This window comes from Opisthocomus hoazin, chromosome 1 (assembly GCF_030867145.1).
Source record: "Opisthocomus hoazin isolate bOpiHoa1 chromosome 1, bOpiHoa1.hap1, whole genome shotgun sequence".
NCBI classification, from domain to species: Eukaryota; Metazoa; Chordata; class Aves; order Opisthocomiformes; family Opisthocomidae; genus Opisthocomus; species Opisthocomus hoazin.
In genome coordinates this window covers 150,100,369-150,114,210 of record NC_134414.1, presented here as the reverse complement: position 1 = coordinate 150,114,210, position 13,842 = coordinate 150,100,369, and the positions used below count along the sequence as shown (strand labels likewise).

Below are 13,842 nucleotides of genomic sequence, written 5' to 3'. Positions count from 1 at the left end.
TGCGCAAAGAGAAGGCATGATGGAAAAGTTGGGAGAAAAGGGTGCTCACAGTCAGTTTTGTTACACAGAGAGGCACATAAGGAGCAGCAGTCACTGTGTATCCATGGTGTATGCACAATATCCACATAAAAACTTCGTGCTATATATGGTGCAAAAAGACTTGTCTATCGGGCCTGAAAAACTGTATGTTGACACCTTGGTGTAAAAAGGGCTTTTCTGCAGATAACTGGGAGTCAGGTGTGTCTATGCTACTGAATTTTATTGGAAGTTTTCGTGAGAGTGACCTCTTCAGTCTTAGCAATAACTTTTCAAGCATGTTAATGAACCACCTTTGGGGAACTTTTTTCCAACCTGATTTTACTTCTGGACAGAAAACAGAAGGTAAAGTCAGTTTCTTGTCTTATTTTGGTAGCTCTGAATTTGATAATCAGTCTGTTAATTATATCACTTTTTTTTTTTGAGTCAACTTTTAAAACAAATCCAGCTGCAAGAACAGAAGTAAAACAAGCAGTAAGATGGGTCTTCATTGTCACGTTCTCTGCTTTTATAAGGATACAGGGCAGGCAGAATTTCTTCTTTCTTTGGACTACAATGAAAAGAAAGGTAAACTACGGCAGGAAGTTTGGGTCTACATTTGAACACAGCCCAGGTATAGATGTTGTCAGCAGGCTGGACAAACCAGCTCTGTTTATTAACCATCATGCGACCTTGCAAATTGCATTAGAGTCTATGACTAGCAGCGGGTGGGGGGCGCAGGGAGGAGTGAATTTTAGCAAACACACTGTTGTACAGAACTGTGATTCAGAAATGTCATCTCAGCCAGTACACGAGCAGTATGTTTCTATATCTCCTCTGCAGTAAGAAAAAGCTTCTTTCAGTGCAAAAGGGGATACAGTGCGACACCGCGTCCTTAAGCCCTACCTGGTTACCCCACCATTAGGGTATGTCCTTCACCAGTTTCTACCTTTCTGGATGAGGTTGTTCGTGCAGCACTCCAAATGTCTTCAGTGAATTGTAGGAGACTGCCTCCTGGCTTTCTTCTCTGGTGTGATTTTCTTTTCTTTTTTTTTTTTTTTTTTTTTTTTTTTTGTGTTTCAGTCATTGTTTTTTGAGAAGAAGCAGCTAGCTCCTTCTGTTTCAGTAGCACAACGCACTGTGAAACTGTACTCTAAACCCAGCTGCCTTTACAGGTACAAATACAGTTGTTACACCTGAGACTGCTTTTGGGCTGGCAGTAGATTGACCCAAACAATCAAGGCCACAGCAAGATATGATGTAGCCTGCCAGCGAAGAGAGTTGTCAATCTCAGCTCGGGTTTTTCTTCAACAAAACTGCAGAAGCATCTAGGATTCACCTATCTGGTCGTTAGGTATGCCTCATTAATAAAAAAACATCCTGGATATATCTTCCCTGCTTCCTCACAGTCACTCTAATGTAAGAGAAAACAAGATCAGGCTTTCTTTCTTTCTTTCTTTCTTTCTTTTTTATTTTTTCTGAAAAATTGCAGCAAAGCCCTTCATTATCAAGAAAGGATGCACTTTGAATACAGTTCAGGATACCTTCCACGTGAGATTTCTTATTTCAGTGTAGCTGGTATGAATGCTGAGAGACGCTCTGGGAAGTCACCAAGGCTATGTCTGCGCCGCAGGACAGAAGCACTCTGCATTTTCACACCCAAAGACAGAAACAGCTAGGAGAGGAATGGAGAGGAGCAGCTAGGAGAGGTTACGTTAGAGATATGAGTGGTGAGTGTACACAGCAGAGAGGAAGAGAAATCCACTAAGGTTTCTGGAGTGTGAAACTGGTATTTGAAAATAGTGCCCAAAATCTTCATGTTCGTGATCAGAAGCTGCTGTGTAGTGCTGAGGTCAGTGAGACACTAGAACAGCCTCTTGAAGGGAATGACTAATGCTTTAGCAGCCCAGCTGCTACACCAGTGGGAAATAATCCACAACAGATAATATGGGATGCAATCCACAAGGAGTACAATAGTCTTGAGAGGGGACCAAGCTAGGAATTTGCGGACTCTTCACTCATATCAAAACACTGTTACGGGACAGAGATTTCTTATTTCAACCTGACTGTCACTGTTCTATGGAGATTTGGAGGGAAATATTTTGTTCATTAACACTGCCTGGGGTATTTTCACTGCAGTTGAGTTTGTAGACCCTTGCTCAGCACATGAAGTTAGTAGTATGGAATTGCAGCAAATATCCTAAAAATACAAAAAAGGAGGTTCTGTTCATGCCTCTGACTGAACTCTAGCATAACTCTTGCAGTAGATCAAAAAAGTACAAAAGTAGAAAAGTAGAAAAGAGCAGAATTATTACTAGGGGGAAAAAAAGGAAAAAAAAAAAAAAAGGGAAAAAAGAGAACTGACAGTGCCAGGAAGAAGTATAGAACTTGGACGAGAGCTAGACATTCACAGCTGAAGGATATGTTCTCCTGTGATGCATTCACAAGTCCTTATGAGGACTATGAATCCCTGTGCTCCAGAGAAAATATGATTATTCATACAGTTCAGGAACACTTTGGCCCACCTGCTGAGGATAACTGTGTCTGTGTGTAGGGTACTGCAGCCCACTAGTGTATTAAAGCAGTCAGATCAACAAGACATCAGAAGTGTGTCCTGAATGGAAGTGTTTAATCCTCATCACTTGTGTTCTGTTACAGCTGTACAGTTATGAACTGAGAAGTGGTGTTGTGTCCGTATCAGTGGATGCTGGGAGAAGAGCAGTATCTTTACGTGCTTGCCTTATCACTGCGATTTTTTTCCTGGCCATCACTTTTGGCTGTTTTGTCCATCACTTGGGTTGGTTAAAACTAAGTAATCATTTGGCAGTTTTGGATCCGGAATGACAGACTTGGGTCGCTCTTGGAGCCTGCCACCATGCCCATTGCCTTAGTATGAAGATATTTTTACGTATGTCTAAAACAGAATGAAAACAGGGAAATGTGTTAGGTTTGATGCAACATATTTAAATTCTCATGTGGTAATTCTCAAAAAAAAAAAAGAAATCCAACCTTGCAGAACGTCTTCTAGCTTCTTATAATCATTTTGGTCTGACAAACCAGTCCTCCTGCCAATGGTTGCTACCTCGCTCTAATTGGACAGCGGGCTTTTCACAGATATAGTGAAGCTCTTCTTTAAATGCTTGGCTATATATTTCAGTATAATAAAAATATGCACAGCATTGGAGGGAGTTTATATGCCTTGCCCTAGGAAAGAAAAGTCTTTATTGTTATATCTCACCTCATTGAAATGGTGCATCATTGCCCCTTCTAAAAAGAGTGGTCTTTGCAAGAATTACTTATGTGGCTTTCATGAAGGATATATACCCCCAACAAAGAAATAAAGCACTTAGTAACAACGTGCACCAACTCCTAGGAGGCTGACCCTGTCCTGAACATACCACCAAGCACCCTCAGCAGACTCTGAGGGTGGATCCTAGACCATCTCTTGTACCTGACAGCAAGAAACACTAACTCCTGGGTAGAGATCAGAGGGTGTCAGTGGCTGTTTCAACAGAAATGTTAAGAGAAGACTGCCCAATAATGAAAAGGAAAATTGGCAAAGTAGGTTTGAAGCAAGAAGAAAACCATATTGTATTTCTGAAATAACATGTTAAACTAAAATGAAATGATTCTAGAGAATAAAGTGTCTTACATAAAAATAAAAAATAAATAAAATCTAAAGCATGAAATGAAAATTCTTTCCATTGGAGGTTTTTCCTTGTGTCATCACTGAAACAAGATGTCAAATACAGGAGAAACATATGACATTTATGGTCAGTCTGAAACTAAATTGTGGAAATAAACTTTCCAGGTACATTTTTTGCCCAGTGAGAGTGCCTAGATCACCCTCCAAGCAGTTCTGGGTGAGGCCAAGAAAAATCTGATATGCAAAAGTGAGGCAGAATACAGAGAAAGCTGCAGAAAATTTGGCTGTTCAGTGTGCTCTTTGCATCAGAGAAACTGGGATCTGCATGTGGGTGAGGACCAACTTTATGTACTGTGGAAAAGCTGCCCGCTTACCAAGACTTTTGTTCTTCTGTAAGAGTTGTGTTGTCTGCCCAATACCAGTTTCTCTCTTTAGCTCTAAATGTTAATCCAAGCCAGTATATTTTTCTAGGAAATGTTTTCACCAATTCCTATGTAGAGTAAGGACAACAGAAAACAGATATTAACAAAGAGAATAAAAACAAATACTTAGGCTCAGAAGTTGAAAGTATTGACAGAAATTGCATAAGGAATGTAAATACCACAAATTGCTCACCTGTCAGGACAGGTTCTGCACTTAAAGGAAAAGCCTGTATCAAAGGAGAAGTTATAGTAGAGCTGTTTTTAATCGGAGAGAAGATACACTTCTAGCTCCGAAGAGCAATGTCAACATCATCTACCTGATTTAAGCTCTCTGGGTGAAACACTGGATCGTTCTCTCTGCTTTAGTCATGAATCGTTCCTCCCCGTTTACTCTGTCCTTAGCATTTGTCAACAGTGAAAAGGAAGCCTCTGCAAGGAGCTGTTGGTTTTGATTTGTTGAACCTTCACACTTGACTCTAGCATCGTTAACTTATTCCCAAAAGTTGGACCATGACAGGTAGAAGAGGTCTTAAAGTAAAGCACTTAGCAATATTCTGTTCTTAAAAAATGCTCTGAGCAGAACAGGTAAGAATGTAAACCTGAATAATGCTGCCTTTCTCACTGCTGCTTGAGGGAAATCTCTAAAGATTTGAATTAAGTTTTTCTGTTGTTCTCTTCCTTCCTTCACTTATCATTGTTACTCCCAGTGCACTTCTCCATTTTCTTTTTCCTCATAGCTCTCAATGCTGTGATTAAGATGGCTAGAACAGCATACACCTCACAACCTTTACTGCCACCAACTTGAGAGGGTAAGAATAAAGCTATTCCCCTTCACTTCTGGGAGAAACCTTCTGGTCTGCAGCTCAGTGAGAGGGGAACTGGCATTTGTCGAGTGCTGGAGGGCAGGCAGGCCCAGCCCTGGCTGCTAGCTCTTGGGACATCTTTTCTGCCTTCGGTCTTCTGACACGTCTGCTGGCATCCAGACGCAGAAGCATTATTTCACTCTACACCTGACATTTTCTCTTCCCACCTCAGTTTGTTTTCATTAACTGAAAGATTAGGCCAGATTTCAGCAACTCGCTGCCAAGAGTTTTAATTTTGATTGAAAAGATGAGCTCAATTTCTGTGGAAAGAACTACAAAATGTGGAGGTTTAAAAGAGGTTTTCACACTAATATCTTACCAAATACTTGTATGGATCTGTAATACTTATTCAATTAGTGAAATCACTGCCCACAACAAAACAGCCATGAACCTGCTTTCACCAGTCATCCCAGTAAGCTGGCAGCCAAGGCAAGTGGAAGCAAGATGGGCTGTCTCCCACCAGCAGCCACTTGAAGGGCTGCACTTAGTGTGGCAATGACCAGTCCTATGCCTTAGCACTGCCCAGGACAACCTAATCACTGAAGTAAAACTCCTGCTCACAGTGCCATTTAAGAAAATTATGCGTGAGGTGAGTAGTGGATAGGGTGCACGAATTTCCTCCATGCTAAACAGAGTGAGAAACCAGTCCATACCAGCTTTGCTGCCTCTTTTATCAGAAGAAGAGTAGAGTTTCGTGAAGAACAAAACCGGTGACTCTGTTCCCACGACTTCTTTTCGTCGGAGTGGTAGTAACACGTATCACCACCTTCCCACTTCCAGTTTGCAGGGCAGAGTACACAGTTCTGGCCTGGAAAAGGAAAACCATCACCCCATTTCTGTTCCCAGGCTATCCCTCACAGAACTTCACTGTTGGCCTGGGACGACAAGATCCGTAGGGACTGAGGATGTTTGAGGCGGTCCTCATTCAGTCAAAATTGCGCTGTGGTCCCAGAAGACTCAGGTATTGACAGAGATGAAAACTGAATCATCCCCCTAGCTTTCCCATTCCTTTAGCACTGGGAGGAGGTTCAAGTGTTGCAAATGAGATTTATTTTGCCTGGTTTTAGGAGTCTACAAAGGTGACATGAGCCAACCAATCTGGATTCCCATTTTAGTCAATGGACAGAAGTAGGCGTGTCTCACACGTGCTTTTTCTGTCATTTCAGGTGTCTTTCTTGAGAGGAAACAGACTGCATCCTTGCACTACCAATTCCTCTTCATTGGCTAAAAGCAACACCTAGACAGTTAGCTGGTCTGTGGAACAGTATCTGGACAAATGCAATCCCCTTTCCTGACAGTGACAGTAGGATCCCTTTGCCCAATGCCCCTACTCCTCAGAGTATAATTTCTGAAGAGAACTATTTCTCTGGCTCGCTCATTGTTGGATGCCACTTAATTAATTGGCTGTGGCAAACTGATTTCAGAAACAGCCCTACGCTGTACACAATCAGGAGACAGAGAGCTAACTCCCAGGTTGGTTTAGTTATGCTTCACCACACATTACATCTGACTGCAGGAGATTCGTGTCTTACCTGGGGTCAATATTACTGCATTGTCCTGTGTGTGGACTGCTGTTCAGAGTACAGTAAGTTGTTTTATTCTCAGGGACAACTCTAAAATTGTCTACTAGGTGCAGATGAGCACGTTGAAGAGATCCCTGAATGAGTGCTGGTGGGAACTGGCATGTCCAGAAGGCATCCCACAGAACCCTTTTGTTATGGGAACTAAATCCTGAAACCCTGGTACCACTGCCAGGACCCACCCTAGTGCAGATATGGCCAGGTTGGGTGCCTCTCTCCAGGCACTGCATGAGGCAGACATGCTCATTGCCTGCATTCTAGGTGGTCACATCTGAGAAGACACAGGCTCACCTGAGGCGATAGACCTGAGCAGACACAGAAGATGCATCCCGTTTTCTTCCCTGCCATGTTGAAAGATAAGCCCGCATCAAAGCTTGTTGACTTACCATTATTTTTAAGGGTTTTTTCACCTTCCAAGCACAGCTGATTTCCTATTGCTTGCAGCATATTTGAGAAATTTGCATGCAGCTCATTCTTTGTCATGTTGAGGTCTGTAAGTTCTGTCCTGTAGTGCTTGGGAATCTGGAAAACTGAAATCCACAATAAGACATTTTCCGCTGTTGTCCTTCAGAAAGGGTGGGATGTAGATAGGGGATGTCTTAGCAGATCAGTAGGGATAAATAAACCATTTGGGATAAATGTTATTCCTCCCTGGACAGTTGCATGTAAGGGCTGCTGAGATGGAAAATATTTACATAGTGGATTTCTTATTGTTTGCCTGTGAGCGAACAGAAAAATGACAGTCTCACTCTTTATCATATATTTCCACTGTGTATCTTCCTCTTATATTGGTTTCCAGGCTGTGCTTTTTCCCTAAAAATGTGAACTTCAGCCCTGGATCGCAGTGGAATTGTCGTGGATGGGAGATAATGGACACAACCCCTTTACTGTGACACAAAGCTTTTCCCTTCCCTTCAGATCCAGCATTGCCAAAGAGGAATTCACTCCATCCTTAGGCAGTACAGCAGGATTGTGGATACATTTTTTAGGAGAACAGAAAATGGCAGCCCTAGCTAATGGTGAATCTCCTGCTCCGCCCCCTTCCAGCTCCCCTCCATGACACTCATTTGTAGCCTCATCACATCGAGAAGAGGACAAAGATGCTGTGGCAGGGGAAAATACCTGGTTTGCCTGGTTGCTGAACCAGAAATTGCACCTGAAGGAGATGCCATTCTGGTGTTATTTTGCCGCTTGAGCCCCCCAGCAAGCAGAAAGGCATTAGTACTTACATAAAACTGCCAGGGTCACCAGCGCTGTCAACAATGCCAGGCACAGCACCAACAAAATCAGGACTACTGGCCAGCAAGAGCGGGATGGAGTGGGAGGCCCTGGGAGGAATTCAGTCATGAAATGAAGGTGTGATAACAAGGGAATGGTTAATACTTTAGCCTTATTAAATTGCAGACATCTTTGTGGTGCATTGGTCAATAAATAATCGCTTTTACTCTATGGTTGTATGTTCCTGCTGAGGACCCTCTGCACACAGCAACAGATGCCCAAATAAAGTAAGAGAGCGAGAAATCACAACAGCTCAGTGGCCAATGTGGGCAGCCTTGGTCCTTTCAAAGACAGTAGACAGTGGCAAGAAAGCTGCTGAGAAAGCAAGATACTGCAAAATCTAGAAAGTTAATTGCTCGAAGCTGAAAAGAAATGTGCACAGTATGGTTGTGATAATTTGGGATGCATGGCATAAATCTGTGGTAATCTGGTTAATATGAGTGCTACTGTAAACTCCTCTGGTACTTTATGGTAGTTTGAGATTTCTAGCTAGGAATTCATAGAGGATTTTTCTGTAATAAGTGTTACAGTCTAAATGCAAAAATGAGCTCTCAACAAGGAGAAAAAGGAGCAACCTTTTCCTAAGCAAAGGAATTTTTAAGCACGTGGGTCATCCAAAAGAGATCTTGTTTATAGGAGCTGGGAGATTTCATGGTTTAAGATGCACAGGAGGAGGGAGGAAAAGCATTCAGTTAGTCAGGGAAGCACTAAATCTAAGGCAGATATTAAAGTTGCCACTATATGGACTTTGTAGAGAGCTGCCACCAGCTTGACTGAATCCCATAAAGGCAGTGGAATGGCAATGTGGAGAGGAAATTGCTAGTCTAGAAAAAAGAAACAGGTATTTAAAATTAGGGCGTGAATTACTGAAGGAGTAGGAACTGAAATTTGGTGTGTCAGGCTGAAGGAGCAGGAAAGGACAGTATGCACTGTGCCTTTCCTACAAATAAGCTGTGGTCAGCTTCTGTGGTGAAGCAATCCTGGGCAAACATTGTCAAGACCTCACCTTACAGAAAGTCAAGATGATGAATATTCAGGTGAAAGAAGATTGAGCAATGGATGGTGTCTTGAACTGGGACACAGATCACTGCTGGCTTACATTCAACCTCTGATTCACCATAAACCCCAGGTCCTTTCCAGCTTCGACAGTCAGCCTGCTCCCAGTCTGCACCACTGCCTGGCATTAACCCAACCTCAGTGCACAACAACTCGTGGAGCTTCATGGGGTATCTGCTCACCCAGTCCTCAAGTTTCTCAAGGTTCCTCTGTTTTGAAGCTCTACCACTTGGCAGCATCAGCCACCACCCCTAGTTTAGTATCATTATAAATTTGCTGAAGACACACTCTGTGTGATTTTTCAGGTTGTGGATGTCAATACTGAACAACATGGGCTCCGTATCAGTCCCTGAGGGACCCCTGAGGGACTCTGCCACCAAACAGATGTTGAGCCGTAAGTTACTCCCCTTTGAGCCTGGTAATCTCACCAGTTTCCAGTCTATGTAACCATCCAGCCCATAGCCTCCTCAGCTTTAAAATGACAATACTGTAAGAGACACTGACAAAAGCCTTGCTTAATATACATTACTTCAGCCACGTTCCACGCACAAGCATTTCGTTACAGAATGCAACCTCAGCCTAAGGAAGTGCTCTAACTGCTTGCTATTGCATAAAAGAGAAATACCCAGGCCTGTCACGAAGAGGAAGAACACTTCCCTTCTGTGTTATTTTCTAAGGTCTGATCTCACAGGCACACAACAAATACACTCAGAGATTATGCCTGCGTGGGTGAATCACATATCTGATAGATCCTAACAAACTTAAGGATGCCTTGACTGTGTCCTTCAGTAATAAAAAGTTGACTCCCTAAGGCAGGCTTCTAAATGAACTCATACGAATTGGAGCTAAAGGGCAAAATCAAATTGTTCCTACCCCTACAAAGTCACAGCACCAAGCTGAAGACTTGAAAGCACATTATAGTCCACAATTCCTGGAACTTTTAGATGAGAAGAGACAAAGATTTTGTCATTTGAAAGTGAGATTTCATAAACAAATGCAAAATATTTTCTAGGCAGCTATATGAATCAAGACCAAGCAGCAATTTCTTTTGATGCAGCCCAGGACACAGTTGGCCTTCTGGGCTGCAAGTGCACATTACCTGGTCGTGTTGAGCGTCTCATCAGCCAACAGCCCCAAGTCCTGCTCCTCAGGGCTGCTTTCAAACCATTCTCCACCCAGCCTGTATTTGTGCTTGGGATTGCCCTGACCCACATGCAGGACCTTGCACTTGGCCTTGTTGAACTTCATGAGGTTCTCACAAGGCCCACCTCTCAAGTCTGTCAGGGTCCCTCTGGATGGCAACCCTTCCCTCCACCATGTCAACTGCACCACACAGGTTGGTGTCGTCAGCAAACTGGCTGAGGGTGGACTCAATCCCACTGTCCATGTCACTGACAAAGATGTTAAATGGTGCTGGCAAATTATATATTTTATGTATATTATGTATATTATAGCCCCTGAACTATACTTTGGCATTGCTCAAAACCATGACTTAACATAACAATGTTCAAAAAATGTAACATATATTCAAAAAACATAACAGCATTCGAAACCACTGCTCTTAGATACAGAATTCCCCAGAGAATTCCTTCTCAATCACAAGCAAGTTGTCCTCTTGTTTATAAATCTCTGGTCCAGAGCCTGACCCCACAAACAGCTAGCACTTTCTATCTTCTTTGTTCCCATGAGTTGCACCAGTCAAATCTAGAGCTCATCTTTGCAATTTAACTCAAATTAAACAAAATTAATTCAAAATTAGTATTTAAAATGCATGATTCCCTTTAACAGATACAGCCACTTCAAAGACCAGTACCTTAATTCAGGCTAGAACTTCAGAAGTGAAATAAAGGGGGTCCGTTATTATAGCTAATTCAGCTCTAAGCTTGAATGCAAATGCATGGAGAAATTAAATGGAACTGATACACTTTAAAAATTAGTTCGAGTCAACTATTTTGAGGTTTAGACAATGTAAACTATTTGTGGACCTTAGTATAACTCTCAGTAATATGCTTTTCCGTGATATGATAAGATCACTATTTCAGATATACCTTCCAAACTCTGAAAATTTCAGGCAGAAATGGCAGCAACAAAAAACAGGATATATTTATGACTAGTATAACTTTTCTGATAGTAACAAAGCTAACAAAGGCCCCTCGGGCATATGATTAAAAGTATTTCCCATCCCATCTACTGTCGCAAGAATAAATCATAAAAGCTTCATAGATACTGCACCTTTTTCCTTAGTATCTTTAGGCTCTGTGAAATTATCCAGTTGATGGCTGTTCTCAAATTTCAGATTAGCATATGTTACTTCTTCTGTCATAGCTGGTAAAAACGAAAGCATCGAAAGAAAAAGGTAGAAAAAGATCTAGCATTTGCAGCTAGTAAGCTGGGATGAAAATCTACTCCCCTGCAGGGTTTCTTTATATTGGCGGACACAAATGAAGCAGCTGAGGCATGAAGATGCATCTGAGCTTCCTCAACCGCAGTATTGCCAAGAAAAAGTTACTCTCTCACTCATTGCTGTATTCTCTTCCTTCCTCTTTACCTCACTTCTGCCCTCCCTGACTGGCATATATTTCTTTCTGCCACCATTAAAGAAAACACAGCCACTTTTGTAGAACTCTTCTCTTCCCATTAGAACTCTTCTTCTTTTGAATAGACAACCTGATTACATCAGGTTCAGGCCTGAAACACAAAATTGAACAAAAAGTTTTGCAGCTTTGAGGCTGTTTTTTAGCTTGGCCGGCTGTGTTCTGCAGCACATTTGTGATCACATTTTAGTTTCTGCTTCCTCCCAGAATGTGCTGAAAGCAAACAGAAGGTGGACTTGCATCTTAAAGCTGGCAAATTGGGCTCTCATCCAAAAGAAGGAAGTACTTGTGCTCGAGGTTGGCACCTCAGCTAGGATATGCCAGGGTGTTGTCTCTTGCCTTCCATTCCACCTTCCCAAAGTGACTCTGGCCTGGGAGCTCTAAGTCACCAAACTAGAAGGACCTCTTGACAAAGGCTGTGTCTCAGAAGATATTTTCTTCCACTCAATTTTCTGCCATTAATGTTTTATTTCCATTTCTGGAATAATTTTCTTTATTCCTCATTTCTTCTCCAGCTCTATGGCATGAGGAAAAATATCTGCGAAGACTCAGATTTTGAGACTGCACAGTAAAAGGAGTCTTCAGGAAAATACATTTCTTATATCTCCCTCACAGAGGCGGACACAGCTGTAGAAACTACCTTTCTCTGAGGTGAGCAAATAATCCTACAGAGGAAAAGAAATGGCAGGGAGACCTGGTTAGCTGAGGAGGGAATGCAGGTTTCATTGCACAAGTAATTGACCCCCTGCTCTATTGCTGTGTGCCTCCCATGAGTCTACTGATCGCTGTATCTTTCTGGAGAGCAGCAATTCTTTGTTACCCTGCCAGGGAAGTGTTTTGCTGGAATATTGCCGCTATCCAAAGAATTATCTAGGGCAAATTATGAAATATGTTACAAATTTTGTACATCGTGTGACTGACACCATGAGACAGGATCTTCTAGATCAAGAGCAGAATATTCAGTTGATGCCAAAATATCAGTGATTTGACCTGGAGTAGAAAGGCAGACAGACACACTCCTCAATTAAAACAGAGCAGGAGAATAGATTATCTGAGGAGTTTTATGGCCCTCTTCATGGTATTTTCTAACACTTCCACAATTGTGAAACTTTACATGTGCATGATGAAAGCAGGATGTCTGGAGCTTCTGGTACAATTTTTTGCAACTTAGCAGAAATGATAAATGGAACAGAAACAGATTATGCATAAACTTTACCACCTGAGTGGTTAGCTTGAGGGTTACATACACTAGTGTACCCTGTGTTAGGAGTGTAAAGTGTTCTAAAAATGAGCAGGAGTATAAACTAATCCTTCTTTATACTTTCACACCTGTTTAACTGAGACTTAGGTTTTCATTTTTCACTTTACTGAGAAAATTAATTAACATTATTCTTCACATCAATGCTAAAATAAAATGACTAGTCTAAATTAACAAAAGAAATTTAGATTGTTAAAATACTACAGCTGTGTAGATGGAACATTAAAAAGAAACAACATTTAATACAAAATATAAAAAAACAGCCAAGATTTCCAGAAACCAAACTCTATTAAAAAATCAACCTGACCTGCTTTTTGGGGGTGTTTTAGGTTTACTTGTTTTGGTTTGGGTTTTTTTGCCCACAAGTGTGCTTGTTTAGGGAAATGTTGTTGGTAAAACATGTTTATTTGTAAATACCTAAAATGATCCATCAGCTTTGTGTACCAAAATAATTCTGGAGCTTTTGAAAGTTCCACTCTACATCCTCTCTTAGGCACCAAGTTAAAGGATATCAACTTTCAGAGGGTCTTCATTGAGGAACTACTGGAGAAAGTCCATCGGAGGGCTACAAAGATGATGAGGGGACTGGAGCATCTCTCCTACGGGGAAAGGCTGAGGGAGCTGGGCTTATTTAGCCCGAAGAACAGAAGACTGAGAGGGAATCTTACAAATGCTCATAAATATCTTAAGGTTGGGTGTCAAGAGGATGGGACCAGAGTTTTTCCAGTGGTGCCCAGAGACAGGACAAGGAGCAATGGGCACAAACTGAAGCACGGGATGTTCCAGCTGAACATTAGGAAGAATGTCTTTACTTTGAGGGTGACGGAGCCCTGGAACAGGCTGCCCAGGGAGGTTGCGGAGTCTCCTTCTCTGGAGATATTCAAAAGCCACCTTGACATGGTCCTGTGCAACCTGTTCTAGGTGAACCTGCTTTGGCACAGGAGTTGGACTAGATGATCCATAGAGGTCCCTTCCAACCCCTACCATTCTGTGATTCTGTGATTCATTAACATAAAGAGGCAAGCCAGCACCCAGCATCTCTGAATACTATAATGTGTTCATCTAGGCATTAGGAAAAATAAGTATCTGTATAATTATATCTTTTAAATTTATTTATTGTATGTTATAGT

The 13,842-nt window shown here is 41.9% G+C and overlaps 1 protein-coding gene across 3 annotated transcripts; it reads right to left on the bottom strand.

Annotated features, from left to right (window-relative positions):
• Positions 1 to 1,539: 1,539 nt before the first annotated feature.
• Positions 1,540 to 11,302, bottom strand: LOC104328387 (C-type lectin domain family 12 member A-like). Of its 3 annotated transcripts, XM_009933403.2 has the most exons (7): positions 11,093 to 11,302; positions 7,756 to 7,854; positions 6,913 to 7,056; positions 5,600 to 5,754; positions 4,036 to 4,151; positions 3,025 to 3,219; positions 1,540 to 2,929 (listed from the first exon to the last, which is right to left on the bottom strand). In XM_009933403.2, the coding sequence occupies exons 1-6, from the start codon at positions 11,202 to 11,204 to the stop codon at positions 3,054 to 3,056; spliced, it is 792 nt and encodes a 263-aa protein (XP_009931705.2). In that variant the 5' UTR covers positions 11,205 to 11,302; the 3' UTR covers positions 1,540 to 2,929; positions 3,025 to 3,053. The 3 variants fall into 3 exon arrangements, with proteins under 3 accessions (XP_009931705.2, XP_075269448.1, XP_075269443.1); XM_075413333.1 differs by lacking the exon at positions 3,025 to 3,219; XM_075413328.1 differs by lacking the exon at positions 7,756 to 7,854.
• Between the last annotated feature and the right edge of the window lie 2,540 nt (positions 11,303 to 13,842).

Excerpts from the sequence above, each read along its gene's own strand:
- LOC104328387 (XM_009933403.2), bottom strand. The coding sequence starts at position 11,204 with ATGCTTTCGTTTTTACCAGCTATGACAGAAGAAGTAACATATGCTAAT. Across the intron at positions 7,057-7,755 it reads GGTGACCCTGGCAGTTTTAT|TTTTCCAGATTCCCAAGCAC; the intron begins GTAAGTACTAAT and ends TGTGGATTTCAG. Across the intron at positions 5,755-6,912 it reads AAAAACCCTTAAAAATAATG|GCCAGAACTGTGTACTCTGC; the intron begins GTAAGTCAACAA and ends TTCCTTTTCCAG.